The 26,583-nt window shown below is 37.3% G+C and overlaps 1 protein-coding gene across 1 annotated transcript; it reads right to left on the reverse strand.

Moving 5' to 3' along the window:
- On the reverse strand, window positions 1-26,521 carry SLC25A40 (solute carrier family 25 member 40). The gene is made up of 11 exons (XM_064506015.1): window positions 25,498-26,521; window positions 22,702-22,820; window positions 18,766-18,823; window positions 17,459-17,569; window positions 16,758-16,823; window positions 14,884-15,008; window positions 13,091-13,264; window positions 9,052-9,161; window positions 8,660-8,741; window positions 6,395-6,475; window positions 1-226 (listed from the first exon to the last, which is right to left on the reverse strand). The coding sequence occupies exons 1-11, from the start codon at window positions 25,563-25,565 to the stop codon at window positions 111-113; spliced, it is 1,110 nt and encodes a 369-aa protein (XP_064362085.1). The 5' UTR covers window positions 25,566-26,521; the 3' UTR covers window positions 1-110.
- Between the last annotated feature and the right edge of the window lie 62 nt (window positions 26,522-26,583).

Here is a 26,583-nt window from a genome sequence, read left to right on the forward strand (position 1 = left end):
CAAATGTAATGGCTGCAATTCACTGGGAATGCTGGCATACACTGAGGAGAGTCAAATTTGGCACAACTTCCACCACATATTTTGACTGCACACAACCAGGTGAAGGAGACTTAAGGGCGCTGGTTCTTTTGTTCATTTAAATGACGAAAGAAGGACTTTCCATATTCATATGTGGTGATCATTATGGCACAAGCAGGAGCAACTTTAATCAACCGTGGAATGATACCTGCCCAAAAAGAGAAAGGGAAAACGTTCACTATCATTTGTTTTCAGAATGAAGCACTCTAGCGCTGTTTAGTGGTCGTAATACACTGATACCACGGTATATCATTACAGAACTGTGATTCTAGATGTCCACCTTCCTGAAAGTAACAGAATTACTGCCGACGGCTAATACCAATCTCATAACCTTATGCCCCCCCCCACACACCCATGCGATCCTGTGTGGCCTACCTGCCTCAAGCCCATGGTGTCTCTCCTCCCTCCCCCTCTCTCTCCCCCTCTCCCTCTCCCTCTCTCCCTCTCTCCCCAGAGCTGGAGCAGTGTGACCTGCATGGCTAGTAAGCGGCAGCACTGGGGGCAGCCTGCGTGTCCTCCTCTAAGTGGCAGCTTAAACCTGCTGCCCCTGTGGGACAAGCAGGGGCTCGTGACCCCTCGGTCAGGAAGGCCAGAGGTGCAAGAAACTCTGAATCCTGACATGGGGGAAGGCAGGGAGGAAAGGGCCCAAGCACCATGTTGGGCTGTATCCTCCACTGCGGGCACATAATCGCAGCTCTTCAAGCTAAGTGTTAATAAACTAAAAAGACTGATTCCCTTGCCATTGTCTCCCAAGACCTACTGCCCCTTTATTAAAATGGAAGGCTCCTGGTTACAACTGAACACAGTTCACCATCAACAGTGATCTTGTGAACTCAGTTGAGAAAGTGATTCCAGCTTACACTGAAGTAGGCAAATGGGGGCAGATCCACTTGTGCAGCCACAACCATTTAGTTCCATACAAAATGCAGAAACATCTCCACAGATGACATATGACTTAGGGAAAACTTGTGTCCTTCTGGAACAGTAGCAGAAGGCCAGGCAGAACATCCCAGGCCATCTCAAATGGTACCACATCCCTACCTGTTGGCAATGGAGCGGAGCTAGTGGCTGACCAAGAGAATGTCTCTACACTTCATTAGTCACATGTCAAGACCTAAAGGTAGGTATCCTAATCTGTGAACTACATTCCACCCAAAATATCTAATAAGATTGTAATACTTGTGCAGTCTTGTATTCTGACATCAACATTCTGAAACATTCAAATCCTGTTACCCCTCTGTGATATCACTGTGCAGCAAGTAAAGCAATTTAATCTCTTCCTCCAGCAAACACCAACAAAAGTCTTGCAAATCTTTGGCCAGCTGTGTAGGCATTCACACAAGACGGTCCAATGAACCTATGCAGTGTTGCTGACACTTGTAGGTCGCCTGGTTTTGGAATGACTTTTGCAGTTCTTCACGTAAGTGTCCCAAAGGCTTATTTTTACCTGAACAGCTTGTAACTTGCTCTTTAGGCTGCTAGAGTAACTCGTGGCAACACACATGCATTAGAAAGGACTTCTGTTTGTGGCATCAAAACAGTATTGCCCCAGTCATTCAACAGAACAGGAAAATAGCACCCTCAGGCATCAGGGAGAATTACTAAAGACAGAACGACAGGGGGATCTCTTCCCTGGTAGGCTAGGAGAAGGGCACTGGGGCCTTTCAATAGCATGGAGTACAAGTATTAGGGCATGCAAGAAAGCTTAGGGCAGCTGAGATGAGTGTCCTGAGGTGGGCACACAGAAAATAAGGAGCATTCTGTGACTGGGAGCACATTTTGTTTACTTTCAAGGTTGAATTTGCAACCTTCAGTTGTTGTTTTGTATCCCTTCAGGGATACAAAATCAAAACATTTTAAAAAACAAGTTCAGAAATGACAGTGTTTTAGTCTGGTGGTACTTGGGCTAGTAAATTATTGATAGAACCACTTGAATGTATGTATGCAGCAAAGCAAAAAATTCACAGTTAAAAATCTGTTTGTTTAACGAATGACAGGAGTTGTTCACAAAAGATATTAACCAGCAATCAGAATTCTCGAGGATGGGTAATCAACTTAAACATTCACACTGTTACTACCTATCTATCTGCACTATCATGTGAGGCTGAAGACTCTTACTCTCTCAGTTCCTGTCACATGTGATAATCCCAAACCTGTCTTTATGCATGCTCGATGTACAGGTAAACAGAGTGAGACATGCCTAGCACCACTTGAGTTACCTCTTAGGAGCGGAATTCCCACTTGGGCACAATATAGCAAAGGGAGAGAAGGTAGATAGTGAGCATCCTTGTGGATGGCACGTCTTTATTCCATTAAGTGATAAGCAGCCTACACTTTTCACAGAACAGCAGTCTACATGTACACTTGCAAAATGGATGACTCTACACAGTAACCTCCATATTCATATTTACCCAGAGATGAATTTTGGACTGAGCAGTATGAAGCAAAACTTCTGAGCATTCACCATGAAATCCATTTCTTTGAATGGTGGAAGAATGTTTAGTTATAGATAGGTTGAAGGACCGAGGAACATTGTACCAAGCCATCACCCAGGAAATCACGAATTTGATATGGGTTGAAACAACTGCAAACGTCTTGGTAAATACTTTGATGTTTAGCACGACATAATTGACAGTGGTGATGAACCACACTGAAGCACAAGTATTTTGATAGGTGAGATATGAAAATATGACTTTCTGTTATATACATATATATATATAAAAATCTAGAAGATCCAGAGGTACAAACCATCATCTTTCTTGAATGGCTCAGTAGTCACCTATTGCTCCCAAACCCATGGATAAAAGCATTCAGCTTTCTCTCAGTCAAATTGGGCCACAACCCCCCTTTGCTCTATGAAATAACAAGGAATAGACACATCTACTGTAAAACCTCCCTCCATTCAGAACACCAAAACTTCCACTTGCAGGAGACTCTTATAGAAAGAAGAAATAATGTGTCGAAAGATTGAAGAGAGACAAATTACACAGTGTAGATTTTGTATTTCAAGGACTCAGTATATCCGGTGTGATGTTTAGCAAGTTGTAGGGATCTATTCTGATGTAAAAGGAAAAAGAAATGAGGAGAAAGAGGGCACTGCAACACTAACTGTCAGAAAAATAACTGGCACCTCCCAATGGCATCTTCAGGACTACTGACAGAAACTTGATAGCTCTATGGAAGAGATGTTACCAGCCACAGGATGATACAGTTTGAGAATGGCCAGGTCTGAAACTCTGCATTGCTACAGAGCTGCAATACTGCATTTCTTGTGGGACAATGGATACAATACCAAATGATCTAAAAGTTGTTCAAAAAGTTGTTCTTTAAGAAGTGAAGACTTCATCAATTTTTGAGTTAACATTCTTACAGAAAGGCAGATTTTCTACTGAAGATTGAATTCCTCAGGTACACTAAGGTTTACAGCCAAGAAGCACTTCTCATTAGTATGGCAATGCTTATTACAGCTCCATCTTGCAGACTGCCCTAAAGACTGATTCAGCCCATAGTAATTCACTGTAAAGTTCTCACAGGGTACCGAGACATTCAGATCAGCTGTCAGAAAAGTTCGTATTCATATGGAGTAAAAAATATTTGGCTGTTGGAAACAGGAAATTTTGGGGGAGCAGAATAGAGCTATGCTATGAAAATATCTCTGGTTTTAGTAACCAAATTGGCACTTAGAAACACAAGTTGTATTCTATGGCTACTTACGACACAACAGATGACAATGCAAGAAGTACAATCTCCTGGAAACTCAATCTTTTCTTTCTATTTTGCTAGACAGAACATGCCAAGAAGTAGAAGTCTCTGATGGAAGTCTAACAGAATCTGTGATGGCCTTGTTAGTGAGCTGCTGCCAAAGAGTTACAAATCTGTGAAAAATTTCCGTATCACTCTCCAAGAAAGTTTTCTGAAATCTGATTGAATCCACCATGAATGAATTCCTGAAAGGACTGGTGATCATCTCAGAAGAGAGCCAATCCTTTTTTGTAACTCTAGCAATGGAATACAAAGAAATTCTCAATTTCAGGACAAGGTAGCAGTGAAAAGGGCTATTTGCTTCAGTGCTGGTATGTCATTTTTTGTTTTTGTCTCTTATGACAGACTTGCCAGCTCACAAAGTCTCCGTTCTGGCCACCCAGTGGAAAAGACACTCATAGGTCTTGTGAAGCCACATGAGCCTCTATGATCACTACTTGTGCCAGGAAGTCCTGTTACAATTGATCCATAATTATGAAAGTAAAGAGAAGTAATATTTCCTGCTGGACCTCTCATGAAATTGGCCAGCCTCATTGCTGCAGGTTTTGGATGAGTACCAAGGATTAGGTCGTATGATTAGCTAGGTCTCACTGATTTCAGGTCTTCAAGTGACCTAGATCTGAAAAAGATACCACAAGATATTCCAGAAGATTTTTTTCCTGTTCTATAAATACGCAAGGTCTAAATGGCCAAGGTAACTTATGATGGTCAGGGATACGTATGTGCTGGTTAGCAGTAGAAATACTATTGCATGTAGTTCAGGGCTAAAAAGTGATCTTTGGTAAAGCTATCAAAAACACTAAAAGACTATCTTTAAGGCCATCCAAGCAAGAAGAAAAATAAAATACATCAAGGAATTATACATCTTACATAGGATCCTAATAAGACCCTCTGTCTTACTGAATGCTTCAGATGTATAGAAGTAACACCAGCTACATACTAAACTGTGTACCCATGCGCTGAACACAGGACACAGTTGGGCAGGAATGCACCCTCAATACATTCAGTGAGGGTAAGAGGGTCATGTAAGCTGTGTACCCCTGTTCTGTGAGTGCACATGATATAAGGTAGAAGAAAAGTTTTAACACTCTTTGAACCCATTCAGAAGTCATTACGCTATCAAGATTACATATCTGTATAACTGTTCCTATGTTTCTAGCTTGATCACAACTTAAAAGAACAGAAAAAATGCTTGGAGAATAGTTGTGCCAGGAAACTGGAATTTCTGGAGTATCTAATTATGCCCATGTAGCAAACAAATAAACAAATGCTAGTATGATTGCCGAATCTTACAGTCTTCCTGAAAAAGCTGCATTCAAGCCCAAAATAAAATGACTGCATCACCCTTTAGGATCTATCCTGGGCCTAGTATTCCATAGACAAATGACAGTATTTTATTATGTGATTCTATTGTAAGGTATGTACTCCATACTCAGACTTCTTGGGTTCTCAATAATGCATCTTCTTCAAAGACCAAGAGGAGACAGAAAAATACCACTGAAGCTTCAACTCTGTTTCTGAGACAGAAGGAACCAAAAAAAGTGCAGAAACTATAATGAGTTGAAGAACAAAAATTAGGATGGCTGTTCCTAAATATTGCTGCTGCAACAGTATTGACTATTTGGAAATTTACGTCACTGGACTAAAAACTGCATCTAACAAACATTCTCAGTCTAGAAATGCCTCCTTATTGTGGATTCCGAAACCACAGTTCATAAAACTTACTTTGTACCAATTCTTTCTGGAAAACCCAAACTACAGTTTGAGAGAGCACCAAGTTCTTTTCAGAAATCAAAGAATCACAGAATGGTTGAGGTTGGAAGGGACCTCTGGAGATCATCTAGTCCAACCCCTCTGCTCAAGCAGGCTCACCTAGGGCACATTGCCCAGGATTTTGTCCAGATGGCTTTTCCATATCTCCAAGGAAGGAGACTCTACCACCTCTCCGGGCAACCTGTCCCAGGGCTCTGTCACCCTCACAGTAAAGAAGTTTTTTCTCATGTTCAGATGGAACTTCCTGTGTTTTAAGTTTGTGCCTGCTGCCTCTCAACCTGTCACTGGGCATCACTGAAAAGAATCTGGCCCCGTCCTCTCTACTCCCTCCCTTCAAATATTTATACACATTGAAAGATCGCCCCTCAGTCTTCTCTTCTCCAGGCTGAACAGGCCCACCTCTCTCAGCCTTTTCTCATACGAGAGATGCTCCAGCTGGCAAAAACTTTCCAGAACTTGAACTGGACTCCCCCTTTATTAGCTGCCAATAAAACAACAAAACTAGACTCTCATATTTGTTATGCCCAACCCCTTTATTTTTTTAAATAAATTCTGTTCATCTGAGATAGCTGTAGCCTAGTAACTTGTAAGAGATTACCAAAATTCTCTCCATATGTATGCATGTCTGTTGCTGTACATATATACAGACTATTCTATAACTGAGTGTTCACGTTTGGAAATACAATTTAATTTATGCATATTAATATCTATAATTGTTTGTTGATGATTACATAACTCTCCTTCTATTCTGAGTTTTTTAAAAAGATATTAAAAGATTTACCAGCAAATAATCCAGTAATTCCATTTTTAGCGACAATTTTCTTCATAACTGCCCATGTAGATGTACACTTCCTCTGTGGAACTCAACATAGTACAACAAAAGAGTGAATTAAGCAAAACACAGAATGTCACAGAAAGATACATAATGATTAAGTTTAATTCATCATACGTTAAATTTATCCATACTATTTATTCAGGATTCATACAGTATACAAATCACAATCTTCAACTTAAAACAGCATGACATGGAAAAAAACCCATAGTAATACTTGGAGTAAGACATATTCCTTACTAGCTGTAACTGATATAGTTGGAAAAAATACACTAGCAGATGAGCAGAACAAGTCCCTCTCCATTTCACATTATACTGGCAGCTAAAAGATCATCATATCTCAGATTTTCAAACAAGAGCTTGCCTTTTATGGTAAACTGAATCTAAAGGTAAGTTTTGAGAGTGGATATAGTAAGAACGAAAGTAATAATTAAGCTAGAACACTACACTTTACATCTATGTTTACAAAATCAAATTGCCAAAAATGTACTCTGAGTTTAAGAAAACCTGTGTACGATGCAAACCGCAGCATGTACAGCTAATTCATATACCATAAGCAACCTAACTGCAGTAGCATCAAGAAGCAGTCTGCGTTGCAGATGTAAACAACCGTTTTAAGCAGAGCAACTTTTTTGTGCTATCTCACTCTGCACATGCATTGATCTGTAACATGGAAGTAACTCAGAATGTTTTTTCTAGATGAAACTTAAAACAGTTTCATAGAATATATTCAGCTGGAACATCCTATAGCATCTGGAGACTGCCAAAAATATTTTGCAGCCAGAGAAAGACAGTATGTAGATGTAGTCATAGTCAGTGTCCAACTGTAACAGCAACCAAATTTGTAAAGGGTTAAACTCATACAAATTGTAGATAACCATACTGAACTTTTAAATAAATATTAACCTAATTAATATCACCCTATTAAATATATGGGAGCTACCTGTGACTCAAAGCAGTATGCAATGAAATTCTTACATTCATTAGCACAAGGACAAAATTAAAACACACTAATAATTAAAATCAAAAGCTTTTTTGACTTTTAAATATTCTGCAAAAGCAACATAAATGTCTTTCAACAGTTACACCAGAAAAAAATAATTTGCTTGAGAGAATGAAACCTCATGCCAAAATATGAGCTGTAAGTTTTCAAAAAATATTTCTGAACTAGGTCTTAAAAGTTTCTAGGCGGACAGATTGCCGTTTGGATACTTCATCTTTTTACTGTTCTATAACCTTAAAGCCATGATCTAACAGTTATTGAAGTTAATGGAAGTCTCTTACTTGTCCAGGCTCCAAGTAATGTAGAAAGAGTTTTTATATGCAACTTGCATTGCTATAAAATGCAGTTGTGCTTTACTGAACACAGAACAAAAAAGAAACTTCTTTCCTCTTTCATCCTTCTACACTGCTGGAGTAGTCACTACTTCATAATTATCTCACTAATAGGCCCTCGAAAGTCATTTATTTGAAATCACACAAAGAGAAGGTAAAAAATACAAAACCTGAGCACAGTGATTTCCCTCTCTAGCCTAAATTTAGCGAAAGAACAATATTGGTATTAAATAAAATGCTTGTAAGAGTTGAACTGCTAGTATTTTTGTTTTCTAGTAGTACATGGGAGTGGATGTGCAAATATTTTATCACGTTATTTTCATCAAATCTAAAGTCTTTTTCAATAAAACACCATTCATGTGAATAAGAAATGAATTATTGCCTATTTAAATTATATTTAATTTACTTAAATGTAGAAATATACAATTGGTCTACCTAATTCTAATAGTCCTGAATTTTTGTGTGTAATTTATATCATCTTATTAAGCTAAATGGTACAGTCCACACAGCTTTTCTCCCCTTTATGTCATTAATGGATATATTACATTCATCCTAAAATATCCTAGATGATGTTAAAATCTGCAAAGGAGAAAAGGCCTAGTGTTCAGATTCTGACATAAACTTTAGAAGAAGAGATGGAGACTTAAAACTCCAACAAAAATTCCATATAACCACACATTTTACTTTTTCCTTCTTTGCTGTCGATAAACACGTAAATCTAGCTTTATTCCATGTAGCAATTGTCAAGATTATTATTAAATAGTTCTGCAAGTTTTACCAAGCACTGTGATCTAAAAAGAATTATATTTACTGAACAATAAATATGGTTGGAAGAGAGCTTAAGACAGATATATAACAATCTAATTCCTAGCAACTTACTCTTTAAGGTCTCGCTTTCCCAAAGTTCAGTCTGCCTATGTGTTTTCACTACATCAAATGGTAGCGTTATGACAGCTGCAATCTTTTAGGAAAAAAATATCAATTTAATGTTAGAGCAATTAAATTTTAATTTAAAATTTTAAAGTGTATGCAAGTTAAAACTAGATTTGATATTTCAAGCACCCGATATCATTAAAATCTTGTATTTCAGAACACTGTAGATTATTCAGGTACATCTAGTTGTTTTGAACACCAGGCCATATGTGTTTGAAGTAGATGCATCCAAAACCATACACCATTTGTGAGAGAATCATGTAAAATCATACTAGTTTCAAATAGTTTAGTTGTGATATCATTAAAGAATAGTATTAGAAACAAAAATGTATACTTACAGAGCCAGATGCTGCTCCTGAAGTAAAAGCAATAAAAAATGTTGATTCATTTGTACCAACTTTCTTGCACATGCTCTTCTTGAAACGTTCATAATTATACCAATATATTGCTATGGTATTAAAAAAAAAACCCAACTTGCATCAAGCAACACATTTTTATGTCAATATAGAAATTTACCTAATCTCTTATCACATACAGATGTAAGACTTCAACTGTGGCAACAGGAGCAAAGGGAAACAAGAGCTGAAAGCAGAAATAAGAGTGTTCCCTGCAACCCTCCATGGACAACCTGGTCTGCTGCCCTTCTCTCCATGAACTTATTGAATTTTCTACATATGACACAAATTATCATCAATCATTTCTCCATTTCTGTAAAGTAACTCCTACCTTAACACAATCTAATCCCAGCACTACAAAATTCATTAATGTATTTTTAAAAATGCAATTTAACTGTAATGAAAATGCTAGTTGCTAAATATTAGCTGTGGTATCAGTGTTGTTTAACACATTTCATAAATCTTATTAATTCCACAAATAATAAATATAATAATATATTCTTTTGGGACACTGAGTGTAAAACTTAATTCTTAGAGAACCAAAAAACATGATTTTTCCCTCTGGGAATTACTAAGGCGAGGGCATGTCTCTCTGGGGACTGTCAAAAGCAAGTCTGAGTAGCAACTTTCAGGAATAACATTTCTTTCTGTTTTGTTCCACTAAACCAAACAACACTCTTTCTGCATTCTAACTGAAGCTCTTTAAAGTAGGTATTACTGTGCTGAATTTTGGAGCAATTCCTTGTAGCAGTTGGTCAAAATAAATACGGCTAGTGACAGCTGCATACTTTGAAAGAGAACTGTGTCTTATTTCAGCACTGACCTCTGCAGGTTGTGGCAGCAGAGCAATAGTAAAGCATCTTCTTGTCATGGAGACTATCAGCTCTTATGCCTGGCCTTCAACATCTTGCAAAAGTATATGAAGGCAGTATCTCAGAAGCCATTCTCAGAGTTTGGTGTAAACCTACTATTGGAATGTACATAACCCTTATTTAGCATAAATGATCCCAAACCAAAATTTTGCTTGAGCACCTGCAGGGCTCCCACATAACTTTTAAGTTTATATTCTCTGCAACACTGTTAAAAAAATGACTCGAGTATTGCTAAAGCAGCCTTAAACAACCTTAGGTTTATAGCATCAGAGTTTTGTGGCATTTGGTGGCACACTTGTGTTTAAAAATTAATACATTCTCCTTCCCTCATGCATATAATTCCCTCTCCACTTCTGGTTCAACAATAATTCTTAACCTAAAAGGCAGCAGGTGCATGTTAATCTCTACCTCATCTCCTCCCCTCTCCACCTACCCAGCACCCCACTATCTCCATGAAGACCAGGGCACAGACAAGTGCCCACGAGCTGTGAAGCGAATGCCAGAGGAGTTTGGAGAATGACTTAAAATCAGTGGGGAGGTTTTGGACTGAGGAAGGAACAGCAGGCATGGATGCAAGAATCTGAAAAGTGCAGAGAAAAAACACACACATATCACCTCAGTGCCCTCCTCTTTGTGCACTCCCTTACAGTGCTCTGATCTTCCCACTCTATTAAAAGCAGCACAGGAAAGGAAGATCACAAGCTCCTGCCCTATCGCTACAGACAAAATCAGTAAGAGAACAAGAGTTTCTTCGTGAAATCAGACAACAGGGATTAGAAAGAGAATTTCAGCATTCCCTTCCTTCCCTTGGGAAGGGAACGCTAAAATTCTCTTTCTAATCCCTATTGCTTCCAAGGGAAGCAGAACAGTGTAAGAAAAAATTGAGGGCAACACAAATTCATGGGATAGGCAGGAGAGCACAAATGACGTCACTTGCTTCAAGGAAGTTCAGGCTTTGTTTTATCAACATAAAAAGATAAAGCATGACTTGTATCTACAGCATGGAAGGTGATCTTCGCAGATAAGAACACTTTTTTTCCTTGTCTTGCATCATTCCCAAAAGACTTTACTGTACCTTAAGCATTGAGTGGAGCAGCAGCTCCTCAGTGTGCAATACATTCTTAACCTCAAAACAGAGATATTCAACCAGGTCTTTTCAATCCAACCTACGTGTCTTTGGGAGGTCTAAGATGGTCTTAAAAAGATACTTCTGATATCTTAGTGGTTACTGATCAGGGTGTGATGCAAAGCCACAGCTGGTAGCTGTCTGGAGCATGAATCCAGAGGGTTTTTGCTCAAAAATGGAGGAAATTTTTTTGCTCAAAAAAGGAGAAATGCTCTCCTTGCAGAAAGCTTTTCTGAAGTCTGGCAGCACAATTTGGGAAAGAAGTCAATCGTGAGAGCCTTTTGTGGATGCACCTGGTCAAGCGGATCAGACAGTAAATCGAGATTTGGATAACATGTTTTTTTACCCGATAAAAGAACCAATTTGCTTACAGTCCTTTGTGAATACTAAGGCTTCATCGTATGGGTTAAGTAAAATGAGAAAAGACCCTCCCCCTCGATAAGTTATTGATCTACTCTTTTGGATACAATTCCTCTTGGATACAGTTCAAGTTCTGCCAGATCAAACTAACTGGGTACAGAACAGCAGGATTCACAAGCAAAGATGCTTTGGAGGTAGAAGACTGGTAACAGAACAGAAGAGTAAAAAGGTCCTGTGCCTAGACATCATGGAAACCAGATTCCATTGCATTAGTGAAGGCTCTCTGAAAAGGAATCAGGATCTTGAGATGACAGGGTGAAGTGAAGGAAAGAGGCAGTTACTCTGTCCTAATTCCACATATGATGGTAATAAGAAGGAATGATGGTGAGCAGTCAGCTACATTAAAGAGAGAAAGAAACTCCTGAGTTTAAGAACAGCACAGGAATCTAAATGTGACCATGCAAGCCAGTAAGTCAGAACTGTAGGCACAGCATACCCTGCTGATAATAAAGAGGCAGCAAAGTTCTGGCACTCATCCGACCTTTCCTTTTTGTGGGCACTCTTTCATGACATCCAGCATAATCTGGACAACAAGACTGTGCCTTTTGTCCTCCTGATGAGAAGAGATCCTTCCTTTGGTTGATGCTGAGATGGTACAAATTAAATTAGATGTCAGATTCTGTTAAGAATGAGGCAGCAGGATAAAGAGGATAGCAGGTCAAATACTTCAAAGGTTGTCTGCCTCCAATAATGGGTCTGAAGCATTTTTCTGGGCCAGCACAAGGTGTTCAAAGTGTTACTCTGGCACCATCTAAAGGACAGAAATTGCTTCAAGGACACCAGTTCTTGGAGGATTCCCAAGTGCTCTGACAAAAAGGTGACATGCTATGTCTCAGATACCCATCTTGTCCATTAAACAGGCTTGCAGAGACACTGGCTCCCACCACTGGCATCAAGTGGGAACACTGTCCTTGACCAATCTCTTCCAGTTATCTCTGTAGATCAGGAGACAGCAGAGCTTAGATAAAAGGGCACATCTCCTCTATCCTTGGGCTGCTCTGGAACAGACTTTCTTCTTTTCCTGGACTTCCAGCTTTGGAGCTGCTGTAGCAAGTGGTGCTCTAGATTTTTCTTTTTTTGGGGTACTTATATGAAGTAATTGATCTTGCTAAGAAAAATTCCTGAGCACACTCCTGAGCACTCCTTCCTGAGCACACTTACTTTCTCTTCGCACATGTTTTGAAGATTAAGCATTAGAACACAGATACATGCTGTTCATCTGTAAGGAAACAGCTGCTATGCCTCTTAGACAGAAAATTTCCTACTGAGAGAGAGTAGTCTGTGAAAACAGTCATTGCATAGGCTAAGGATCAGAAGAAGCAGTGTAAACAGAGAAAGGGAATGTAGCAATGAACCCTAGCTGGTGTCCACAAACAAAACTAAAAAAACCTCGGGTCCTTAAAGACTTACAGACAAACAGTCAAAGGAGAACAATGAGGAAATCTCAATCTTTCTTAAAGCTAACCGTTAAAGTTACATAAAAAATAAGGGAAAAGTCTAAAAGAGTTTATTTATAAACAAATTTTCATATATAACACAAGCTTGCATGTGAAATAAACCCTACCTGAGAAAGGTACATCTCTAAGAACCGTAGAACTCCAGCCTCCCCACAGTGAAAGCCACCCATCTCTAGCTACTTCATTGCTGATGCACATGTACAGTTGCTTGTAGGACAACTGGCGAGATTGCATTCTAGTTCTGATCAGCTCCAGGGGACTCACTACAGTAACTGAACCAACTGAAAATGAGAAAAATATTTGTTTCTTCGTTTGTCTTTTTTAAAAATTCAGTATTTACTAGTAAAATTTCCTGAACATTTAAATATGAATCATGTCCCACCTTGCTTTATATATTTGTTCCTGTCAACTCTCCCACAATTTTTCCTTAAAAGAATTGCCAATATAAGCTTCCCTTCCAGATAAGAATACCATATGTATTCACAGTACCTAAACTTTCTGGGCACACAGACCATTTCCTATTTTCAGCACTAGCATGATATACCCCAAGTATCTGTTAGGAATTCTCATATTCAGATGCGTTACATAAAATAGGCTGAAACCTTCAAATACTCCTTTAAGATTAACTTTCAATAATGATTATTTTTAAGTGCAACTTCAAGAAAGTGTGCTAGGTTGCTTTGTTATAGATAAAATGATAAGTGGAGATTAAGCGTTTGTTGCTTTCTAAGCATCTTGGCCAAATCTTACTTTAAAATACTAGGCATATCCAGCAGGTATTCTGCATCTAATAAAAGAATTTTCTTGCATCTTGGTGGTAAGATCAGTGAGTCACCACTCACTAACAAGCTCCCATCACATTATATTTAACAGGCTTTAATGATATTACTAGACGTAAGAAGTTTTCTCTTGTTGCTGGCATAAGGTTTCTTCTAAATGTAAACTGTAGATCTGGAGCAGTCTAATACAATCAATTTGCCACATGCCCATAGAATAACAGTTCTTCTTCTATTAGTTTTCCAGACCCTCCCATAGCAGTGACAAGTAGAATACAGAACTAGATCCCCAGAGTCTTGTAAGAAAGACCAAAAAGATATAACCTGAACTAGTTTTACAAAAATACATAGGGGAAAAGATAAACAAAATTAAGAAAATAGAAAAACAAATTCAGTCCCCTTGGTATCACAGAGGAGCAAAACAAATCCAATTTTCATTTTCCCTATAACTACCTGTGTAGCTTCCATTATAGAAAATTATGTTTATAATTTAAGTTCACCACAGAACAGACACCTTAGTACAATTCTGTCCTTAGTAGAATTGCAATCTGTTCAAAACTTTATAGTTCTAGAAAACACTTAGAAATGTGCATTGACTATGCTCTCCATTTCTACTTAAAAATGTGCACCCTTATAATCTCTCATATATATGCACAGTATCTGAAGACAAAGTCAAAGCACTTTTAAAAGAACAAAAAAGAGGATGAGGAACATATCAAGAAAAAAAGTCTTTAGCACTGCAAAACAAATATGGATACATATTCAGTAGGATAAATGTTTGGTATTGCATCAAAGTGCATTAGAGGTCATACACTTATCATGTAGCAAAGACGGATTTAAGCAGATAACCAGAATCAATACTGATGAAACACAAATTGTTGAATTCCGTAGAACGTCTCCTGAAATTTTTGACCAAATTCTAGCAAGTGTTATCTCAAACGTATCTGTAATGAAAGTGCAACAGCAAAAACGCATCATGTCATTCCAGGTTAGAGGGTTACGTTACCCAAGAAATGCTGGGTAATTACACACTTCAAGTCACAGCAAATTTAATTTGGAAAGGCGATAAAACAGAATACAAATATTTTATTTAGTTTTTCCTCTTTGAAGAGATGGCAACTTACATCTACTTAAGGAGCCTGCAAGAACTGGAATGTGATCATCATCTTTTCCTAGTCTAGATTTCAGAGCTTCACTCAGTTGGTCATAGCATGTAAAATAGATTACTGTAGTAGGAAGTGCCATTATTCTAAAATATAAGAGAGGGAATCTTAATACAAGAAAACAGGATCATAATCTAAATAAACCATCTTGTATGGATATTTTGCTTAAATGAGAAAAAGTTAAACCTTCAGCTGTGTATTGTTATGGATGAAGAAAAAGCATTAATCCAACAGCTTTGACTCGCTGACTCTAGTTCACAGTTTCAAATTCAAAAGTCTCCCACTTTTTTGGTTTTTCATTTCATTATGAGAAACCTTAAGTAAAATGATGGCAGACTGATCTCAGCCAAAATATATTTCACGTTAGCTTCAGAATTTTTAATAAAACAATGGAATTGAAAGATCTGAATGTGAAGCAGACAAACACGAAACCTTATGGAAGTACCTACCAAACTTAAACTTTTATCCATTTAACAACTGAAGAATATTACTTCTTTCTTACGTTCATAACACATTCTTATGTTATGTCTTTCGTATTCAACATGACTCTCACTATTAGAAAGACTGTGGGGTGAGTGAATATAAGCTTTTTCCATTCTTCGGAATAGTATGGGCCATAATAACAACAGCTAGATCTTGTAATCATTCAGTGTTGGGGTAACGCAGCACGTCTTACTATAAAATGGCAATTAAATTTCTGTTTTATGTAGGCAGTCTGTGCCAGTACAACACGGAATATCAATACCAAAAACCAGTATTCTAATGCATGGAAAACCAACAAGCCATAGCTTACATCTTTCAAAAACTGTGCATCTCCAGTCAAAAAGTTGGTTCTGTTCTGAAGGACTACAGAACATATATCGAAGGAAAAAAAAATCTTTGTCTTGGCTGAAATACAGACCTCTTTCTTCGTCTAGATCCTAAAGCTTTATTTTTTGAAATAGCCACATGCTGCAGGATAGCAAGCTCAAGCTCCACCATGCCTTGCTTTTCTGTGTCTATATACTGAGCACTGTGAGCAAATCAAAAGTGTACCAGTGCTTGACTTGGAACAGTAGGACTGTAACACAACCTTCAGTGACTTAAAAGATTTGGATGTTTTTTTAATAATCTACATGTTCAATTTGACCCCTTTCTTGGACTGTTCCACAGAGGATAACTTAATTATAGAGGTTTTAATTACTATCCTTACTAGGTTGTTGTGAATATCAAGATAAAACAGATGGGGTTAGCCTGAAGAAGAGAAGACTGAGAAGAGATATGCTAACAATGTTTTATTACGTAAAAGACTCTTGTAAAGACAAAAGGAATGATCCATTTTCCATGAGCAAATTGGATAGGAAAAAAACAGTAACATTCCTTGGAATAAATAAGATTGTATTTAGATTAAAAAAAAAAATTATTAAGTACAGATAATGAGGTTCAAGACAGGAGTGCTTGTGCAGATAGCTGTGTTGCTCATTGCAGACCATTAAGAACAAGCTGGAAAGCAAGTGTCTATCAACAAATGTCTAACAATCATGTCAGACCGTATGATCCGATGATGCTATCAAGGGTATGATTCTACCTTTAAAGGGTAGAATGAAAAGTCTAATGTTCCTACTTAACAACTCAGGATATATCAAAGAGGTTGTAAGGAGAAATCTGAAGATCTGGCTGAAATTATACTGTCTCTAGAGGTTTCTAATCAAACCAAATATATTATTTGTAACTTGAGAATTTATCATTTTTTAAAATCACTTCAAAATAAGCATGCTCATTTGTCTAAGTAATTAAGTATCCTTTATAACCATAATCTATAAGTTGTTAAAAACAAAAAAAAACATTCAACTTACAGTGTCGGGGCAAGACCGCTCCACAGTGATTTAATTCCTTCTATTCGAATGATTTTCACAAATGCATCCTAAAATTATAACCAAAGAGCAATAATTAGCTGCAAAACTTTTCCAGTCGGTAATAATATTTTAGCACACAGAACACAAAATTAATGTATTAAAAAGTATGTTTTAAAAGTATTTTATCACTCTGAGATCTCAACGTTGTAAATGCTTATGCTAGCACAACCTCCAACAGCAACTTTGGGCTTGAAGCTGCTTCAAATGTCTGGGTAAAACGCTAGTCTTACAGGTTTCAATGGATCCAGAACTTTACACATGAACTTAATTTTAAAACCCTATCTGCATTGTTAGTTCAGTTGAGGAGCATTCTGGGAGATCTGCGGATATAAGAGAGGTAAACTGGTACAGAGAATTAGTGGTAATATAGTTCACGTGAGGAAAACAGAATTAGTGAGCTAGTACCTTGTCAGGAAAGCAGTGCAGCTGCTCTCTTCTTTGTCCTAAGAAAGGAATTAGTATTTTCATATGTAGAAAGTATCAGTAATCACTACCTAAATCATACTGTGTAATAACATGAATATTCTCTCAATGATAACAATTTCTACCAGAACTTCATAAATAAATAAATAAATAAAGGTACAGGATGCCATTTTAACATGTTTTCAATGCACAGTTTTAAATAAATATAAAATGTTCTTTCCAACGTCCCTTTGAAATGTCCAGGTTTTTTATACCAGGCTTTGCTGCCCCCATTCTCACAAACACATATATGATCCATAAAGCCACTGGAGTATACAAAGCACTTTCCTAGTAAAACGGTATATAAGAATACAGTTATTGCTTGTAAGATTGTTCTTATTCAGCAGCATTTCCAGACAGCATATAATGGAAATGTACATTTATCTCCGGCTTGATAAACAGGGACAGAATAATCTTGGAAAGTCACTGACAACAAATTACGTAAAAGTAAGGAGGAAACAAATACACTCCTTAGAGTGCCAGACTAAATGAAACTGCATTCACAGGCTCCAAGAGACATGCTTATGCTATACTACCATCTGCTGAAGGCTAAAAAAACAAACACGGGACCTGGATATCCCTAGTTTATGTAACTTTGTGAACATCTTTCAAACTTTTTAATCTTTTATTAAGCATCCCCAGCATCCATATCATAGGTGGAGGTATTACATTTTAGGCTGGACTATATTTCTACTAGATTATCCTTTCTACTTGTTTTTGATTTCTTCTATATTACATACTTTGAATGTGTTTGAAAAATATAGTATTCCCATTACAAAAACATGCTTTGAGCTTCATGTTATGTTTTCAGATTTCTGAAGGGTTTAGAATTTACTAAAGAACCAGGGCAGAAGGCATAGTGTTTTTCCAGATTTATGGCAAGGGTGACTCCAAATATGCATCCCCATATACAACATGGAATTTCTACACCTATTACCTCCTTTCTTTGTAAATCTCATGTATTAACTACAATTGAATAGCAGGAATGACTGGCATATCTTTGAGTGCACAGTATGTTCATTTATCTAGAACCCAAGTGATAAGTGACTTAGGTAAGACTTACTATTTTTTCAGAGCTCTTTGGATTCTGGAGGTGGACTGGTATAGTATCCTGCTCACATGAGTCCTCCGATAGAATATTTAGCTATTTATTGATACCAATTTTTTTAATTTACTCAACTGAGTATTAATTGTATGTTGTCATAATGAAAATACTTGGAAAGACAGAAAAATGCCTGTTTAAAATGGCACATATTTATGAGATTTTTTTCCCTGTGTCTCTTCAGTAGTACTTTTTTTCTTCAGCAATTTCAATGTATTTTGCTGGTTTGCTTCTCCCACCCCTTCTTACCATGCAGAAACAAACATAACTATAGGCAAACAAACTAAACATCCTGAACACAGCTCAGCATTACAAGAACTATGAGCTATATGCAACAGCAAAGAGCAAAATGCATCCTCAATTACGCTACACATTGATTTATCTTTGGAGAATGGATTGCTTTGGGCTTGCAATCGAATTTTGACAACATCAAGAGGAGCTACTAAAACAAAACAAAGAAGTCACTTAGAAACACACTGCATGCCCTTAAAACATAGAACTGTACAGATGCCTTAACATGAACTTCTACAACTGTTGTTTTTCAGAGGGAAAAGAAAACTGTTTTGCAATGTAATCAGCCAGAGAAAAAAAGAAGAGCATGTTTTTGCTGGACAAAATATCCTGTAGGGTTTGCAAGTGACCAGATATGTCTCTTCTAATTTACAACAGTCACACAGATAACAAATGTTAGAGATACACACAGCTCATCCAAAATCCATTATGTCATCTTGTTCAAAACTGCTGAAACTTGTGCTATTACACTGCGCTGCTGTGCTTGTTAAGTATAAGGAAACACACCACATAGGTGTAAGTGACATACCACAGAAGAAACAAGGCCTATGAGATAAGCTTTTGGCCACAAGCATGTAAAATATTACAGCATTTTTCATGTGTTTATTCCTACTCCATTAACTGATTTTAATGGCGGTGTTCAAAAGAAAAAGGTTAAACTTGCAGTCCTCTTTCCTTCTTTACTGTATGTAGGGAAGTCCTAAAACTTTAGAGTTGTACAAAAGCAAGCGAGGGTTTAATTGCTTCCTCTCTGCCCCTAAAAATTGTGGATCTATCCATTGTGAAGAATGGATAGCCATACAGTGGCTGCATACACTACTGAAGTAAAATGTCATACTAAGAACAAGCCACTTCTGCGTTGAAACTTTTTTCAGTTAACATTTTGTTCAGTGTCATGAGGTCTCATTTAGATGAACTGCAAGGTTTAACAGATTTCAAACTATTTAGTAAGAAAACAAAACTATAATACATACTTTACAATATCCAAAGCACAAAAGTATATCTTCAGTAAAGATACAAATAACCCCTAATCTCAGAAGTGCTCCACAGACACATCTCCGCAGATTATCAGGCAAGATGGAGCTCTATCAGTTTATGTTCCTGGAAGTACTCCACGTGCACGTACTTAAGTGCACAGCACATATATGAAATAAATTCTCACGTATGGCACAAGCTGTACTTCAAAAAAAATACAAGTGCACTTCCCCCATTAATATCGTGGTATGCCCATATGTGTCCATACAAGAGGATTCTATCAACTGCACCTCTACTATGCATACAATCCCTGAAATGAGGCAGAAAACCAAGGTTTTACTTTTTTTGTTGCCAATATGTACTGAAATGTTTTGCCAGTGAAAATGGTGAGACAGCCATTCATCTTGTAAAGACGAGTTGAAAGTTTATATCCTATTTTTCTGCAGATTACAGCAAGATATCTCAGAAGTTTGTTCTCTGAACTTCTCATGGCTTCCTCAATAGCCAGACCTGACTGGTATTTTTATGCCTGTTAGTGCCACGTCGGAGAAGTTACTAAAACCTTCTGGAGATGGATAGTAGATTTTCAAGAATATTTTCAGTCCCTCTATCTTCTCTAGGCAAAATCTTTAAGTTAACTTAAGTAATGTAAGAGAAGCAAGCACACTTCATTTACCAGCAAGGCTTCCATCGCACCAGAAGTATGTAAAAGTTCGTGTGTATCATCTCGTTACTTTTCATTAGGAAGTTAACAAATACACTGCCCACAACTGCCATCTCTTCCACTTTTCAATACTGCAATTAGCATAGGGCTTACTATGTTTTTTAACAGCAAAAATACTCTGCTATACCACCACGCAACCCTTATGTAGCTGAGTGCCACTAGGAGAACGTGTCAACAGGCTAGAGAAGAGTGGCACAGGCTTTTTTTTATATATGCAGCATCATCCTTAACAAACATAAATTAGTATTTTCAAAAGAAAGCTCATAATTTTGAGCAAGCTGCAGGACTGCTTGAGATAACACTGTGATTTGTCCTCTCAAAAGTGTAAATACAGACTATCTATAATGAAATCCAATTACACTTGTTCTTTACCAAAGATGCAAACATACTGTTGTGTTTCTACTTTTCACCATTTATTTTACTGAAAATCATTGTACTTGAATGATTCTTCAGAATGCTTTTTAACTCAAGGGTTTCTTCAAATAAATCACGTAAAGATGCGCTAAGCAACCAGCATCTGGTAGCTATGCTGTCCCCACTGTTTAGTTGAGAAAGTCATATAGAAGTCAATGGCTTATCTGTGACAATGGAATGCTTGCTCTGCTATACATTCTGTGGCTTCAATATGCATTTAAAAATATATATTAATTATACAAATATATATTCTATTTTACAAATTGGCTGAATTCCATCCTAATTATTTTGAATGCAGGATTCAGCTCCAGATTTTGACTCTTACATTTAGAGGTCTACAGGTGACCTAGGTGTCTAAATTCCTCCCTATAGTCAATATATATCTAATAAATACAGACAGTGGGGCCAAAAAGTGACTCAGCATCCTAAAGGAGATACACAGTGGCGGGTCAGCTGGACCATTCCCTAGCCTCTACTGTAAAGGCTTGATTCAACTGCCCAAACACTAGCAGTTTGTGCCATCTAAGTCTCTATGGTATCCAAAATACCTACACGATTGGCAGATATGACACAGCACCTATGACCTCATTGAGCAGCAGCTACAGGCCAAGTCAAATATTCTAGCATATGTCTCATTGTACTACATCCCTATGTGCAGGTAACCGAATCACACCTTAGATCTCTATTGACTAATAGGAGCTTAGATGCTTAGCTCACCATTTATATGTTTATATGTTTATATAAAATAACATTTATATATTATTTTAAATGTAGGGATCTAAAACATGCCTCTTGCAGTTCAACTGAGCTGCTTAAAATTAGGCATCTAGTAGAATTTTAGAGACTTGTATATTCTGCTTGGTCTCCCAGCTCTCACTTCAAAAAGGAACTGGCCTTCTATACCTGAGTCATATCTGCCAGACCCTGCTGAAGTCTCTGATACATAGGGCACCCTAAATTGTACTAGAACCTTATGTACAAGTAGTTGAATTCCATCTTGGGAATGGCAAAAGTCTGATCTAGCTTTGTTTGCTACTCACCTAAAATAACAGGACACACAATATAACAACAAAGTAAAAAGACTACGAATTTGGCAGCTTGTTCATAAGGACAAAAAATAAAAATCTACCTAAGTTCACCTATTTTGTAAAAACTTGGACATTTTGTGGGGAAAAACTGTGTCTCAAAAATAGCACATTTCCCTGAAGGATAATCAGTGTTAAAAATCAGAAACTTAGCTTAATCCAAAAAGCAGCTGAAATATGAAGTATAAGCTAATGAGCTTGAAGAACTCCCAGGGATGTGAAGTGCTGAATCTAACTAACCAGTACCTTCTTAGCTACACGTGGGGAAGGAGGTCCTGAGTTAGATGACTGAATAAAAGGTAGAAGCTGAATTCCATTAGACCGTCAGAAGTTAGAAAGACTAACAAAAAAAACAATCCTTAAAAATAATGTTTAAGAAAAAAATCATTGATAAAAAGGTGTAACTGTGTAGGACATCACAGCAAAATAAACTGATGTTACTACTGAAGTGATAACATGAAGGGGACATATCACAGACACAATCTTGCAGGATTCATGTCCTGTAAAGTAGGTATTTATTTAAAATCTATTTTTAAGCACCACGAAGTATGGAAACATTTTGTTTCTTACAGAGAGAAAGCAATGAGTTACTATAACAAAAAAAAAAGACATAGAAAAGAAAGGTTAATAAAAATTATTATTATTTTTAGAAATGGTTAAAGATTGGGTGAAAGGGACTGGAAAGATTCCAATTAATCATTGCATTTGTTACAATATACAAAATTATGAGAAAACTATACTTACATATATGCAGATATCTTGCTGGTTCAAGCTGAAGAGTAATCACTTTGCAAAGATTCTCTCTATGGCAAGCTTAATAGTTTGCCTTACCAAAAAATGATGTAATTATAGCTCCAAAACAAGATGCTATTGCTTGCTGAATACTAGTTGTTTTATCTAAGTCACTATCATCCAATTCAGCCATAACTTTATCCTCAGAGAAGGAAAACCTGTTAAGGAACAGAAAAATATATTGCGAAACTATGTTCAAAACTTACAGAAATTGAAAGGAAAAAATATTTTTTATTTTCATTGATACATTATATATAAATAGCAACAAATACTAATTTTCTACTTGCCTACAAAAATATCAGTAATTTTTTTCAAATTACAGTGCTCCATGCTTTTTAAATAATCTAAATTTTACAAATAAAAATAAATCTCCCAAATCATTCTTATATGTATTACAACGTTGAGATTTTTCTAAATGACATTAAATATTTAATACGTATCACTTCTTGCTGCAACAAAGGATTTTGTAGAGCAAATGTGCATGCTCCTGTGATAAATGTGCAGTCTGCGGCCCACAAACTGTCTGTAGCATGACAGAATAATTTATCTAGCTCTCCTCTTGCTTCTGTCACTCCTGTGAGAAAATCAGGAAAGGACTCCCAGTTGACGTGTTTCACAGCCTATTAACAGTGACTATATTCCCCGTTAAACTCCTCACACAAGAAACAGCAACCAATTAGCATACTGTATTGCTGTCCCTAAAGATTCATTCCTTGAACAAATCCTGCTGTACAGCTATACGGGCAAGGTTACAATACCTTGCAATGCACTCATAGTATCTAAAAAAATAAGGAGTTAATATAGTCCCAGTTCCCATAACTAGGTAGGAAAATAAAAAAAATTAAAAAAAAAAAAGATTTTCAGGATATAAAATTCCCCAAATAAAGGCATAGCTTAAAAAATGTACGTATAAGTGCAGTTGTGACTTTATTACTGTTTGCAAAGGTCTCAGGGTTTTTTTATTCGATCTACAGGAACATTATATTTTGTTTTTTTCACTGATCTTAAAATAAAAAATAAAAAGACTAACCTGCATAAAACAGATTTGTCTAACAATCATTAATTTTCCTTGTTTTTTTGGGGGGGTTATATAATATATTTTCTGATTTATTTTAAACTTTCAAAAATAACATATACAATTCTTTTATAAGCAGCAACCAGGCTGCGATCTCCAGAAACAAAGTCTTCAGCAACAATAAAAATTTAGAGTATCCTTAACTGGCTCCTCCAACTGCTTGTTATAACCTGTAAGTATCAGCCCACTGCCTTTTTAACAGTACCTGCCCAATAGTCTGAAACTGTGCTGCAACTCTATTAGGTAACTGATCCTGTTTTAAATACAAGAGTCTTTTGAGAAAGTGAGTGGGGTGGGGAGCACTGAAGTTGATTAGTTCCCCTGTCTGTTCGCAACATGCCTGCATGAACAGAACACAGCTTTTCTATCTGATTAAGAGAACCGATGTATTTGGCCTTAGTACCTTGGCACAGCGTGTTTTTCTAACTGTCCTGGCAACAATGAAAGAAAGTCTCATAAGCTGGTCAAGCTGCTGTACTGAGCCAGACATAATACCTCTGCAGCAACATACCCAGAGAAGTCCCTTACAAAATACCACATGAAGCCCAGAGCCTTAGAGGGAACATCTATAACGGCATGAACCTCCTTCAGCACCTTGTAGACATAGAATGAGTACAATTCCTTTCTGCTCTTTAATTTCTTCTCATCCTTCTTTGCTGCACTGTTAAGCCTACTACTCTTTTCCCATGCACAAACCACTACAGTTAACACCGATCAACTATTTTACAAATCAGATGAATGAAAAAAAGATAAAAAAGAAAAAGGCTAGGAATTCCCGTAGAATATGAACCCCCACAGGGATTACTCTTTGAACAGAGCTGGGAAGGAACTGTTGAGTTAGAGCCAGCACCTCACAGTTTCCACAGAGGCCTAGAAACACGGCCAACGCTGACAGCTGTATTCCAAGTCACCTTAGTGGGACATTGGGACACATTTTCAAGGGGGAACACTGCACCTATGAATCACCTCATTGGCAGTTACCATGCTGGGGCAGTACACCATAAAAACACCAAAAGGCAAGATAGGTAGCAATGGTAATGTCTTTGGCCAATAGCAAAACTAAACCTCGGATTTTAAAGAAAACACTTGGCAAACTCACATGCCCCTAAACTACTCATCACCACAAAAACAAATACATATTTAATCCCTAAAGCTGTTGGTTGATTAAATGATTCCATGTTCTCAGTCATGGACTCGAAACAGCATCTTTGTAGATACAACCAATATTCTTTTCTGATTATTCGTCAAACATGATCTGCACTTGTAAGAACAAAATAGAAAATATTTAAAAACTTATTTTTTGCTAAATAAAACACTGAAAGCTGTTTGCGTGCAGAACACACCACACAAGTACTTAAAGAAATAGGATCTAACAGAGTGTTGAATAAACTTTCATATACAAAAATCTTATTAGTCAGACATGCTCTTCAAATCCATAAAGAAATCATTTGTAACTCCCATATGTCACGAAATGTAAGCCACAGGCATTCTGAGCCTTTGCTGAGGCTGGAGAGTCTCACCAGCAGTGCGGAAACAGATCCTTCTTAGTGAGAAGTTGTAAACAGGATCATGTATGGACAAAACTGTCTCTAAATACAGCACGCTGACATTCTGTTACTATCTTCTTATTTTCATCCACATTTTAAACCAAGTGCTCTTAAGCATGTGCTTCTCTATTCTTTAATTTCTTTCATTTCTGGTAACATAAATGTTCTGTGATTTACTATGAATTGTATATAAATATAGATCATAATTATTACCATATTTGTAAAAGTGTTGTAAAAGGAGACTGGAATGGTATGACATACACCCTGGAGCGGAAAGACATTCAAGACCAAGAAAAAGAAAGACTTCTATTCACAAACTGTCACTTGGTCCTGAATGGCTTCTATGGCAATACAGAATGAAGTAAGAGATTTTAGAGCCTTTTTTTCTTTCACAAAACAATTCCTACAAGGAAAAGAAATTTCCAGTCAAGGTATAGAAAAATGAGAATTTTTTTTTCTTAGGCAAATCACTGAACAGCACAGATGAGTTTGTTTTCTGTAGTTTCCTTTTGAGATCCCTGGATCCCTTGAGAACCACTGCACAGAACTAGTAAGACAATAGCTTAAGTCTCTGGTACTAACATTATTTCCCACAGCCTTTTGAGCCATGAACTAGCTCAGACAAGCTGCACACTGTAACCAAAACATGAAGAGAGCACAAGATTTTCCTTGAATTTGGCGCTTTTTCCTCTCTCATTATGACTTTATGTTCCAAAAGGGCATTAAACACTACTGAGCTGAGGAAAAAGGCCTCACACCTTACCACTTCTGTAAGTGCTCATTAATTTATCATTTCCAGAAAAAGGAAAGGTTGAGTGGGATAAGGTTAAAAATGAAACTGGGGTATATATACATATATTTTTATATAGCTGAAAGACCAGTATGCAAATGAATTTGGACTTTTTTGCTATCACAGGTACTCTGTAGGAGGATTACAATGCCAACACGAGCATGAGCAAAATCCTAAAAGCTGCATAAACACAGCTGAGTCAGTAAATTCTGACCCTGTTAATACAGGAATTAACTCGTTTTTTAAAGCCTGACAAAACAGGAAGCAACAATCAGCCTCTCACAGCCCTTCTAGCAGTGACTTGGACAGCAGATAGCACCACAAATTCACACACTCCATATGCCATTTTCACTCATACCTCAGGAGAGGTATTCAAAGTCAGCAGTAAATGCCTACAGAGCAACATCACTGAACCCAGCAGTTACTTCCCCCCAGTCCCCTACAGACCCTCCCCTCCAGCGCTCCCACAGCAGTTAAACACACAGCTGCTGCATTTCCACCCCGAAGGC

The sequence above is a fragment of the Dromaius novaehollandiae genome, chromosome 2 (assembly GCF_036370855.1).
Source record: "Dromaius novaehollandiae isolate bDroNov1 chromosome 2, bDroNov1.hap1, whole genome shotgun sequence".
NCBI lineage: Eukaryota > Metazoa > Chordata > Aves > Casuariiformes > Dromaiidae > Dromaius > Dromaius novaehollandiae.

Bases quoted from the DNA above. Each gene is read 5' to 3' on its own strand.
- SLC25A40 (XM_064506015.1), bottom strand. From the start codon at position 25,565: ATGTCTTTCCGCTCCAGGGTGTATGTCATACCATTCCAGTCTCCTTTT. The intron at 22,821-25,497 runs GTAATAATTATG...GTTCCTTAACAG, and splicing joins ACAACACTTTTACAAATATG to GTTTTCCTTCTCTGAGGATA. The intron at 15,009-16,757 runs GTAAGTTGAATG...CTTATATTTTAG, and splicing joins AGCGGTCTTGCCCCGACACT to AATAATGGCACTTCCTACTA.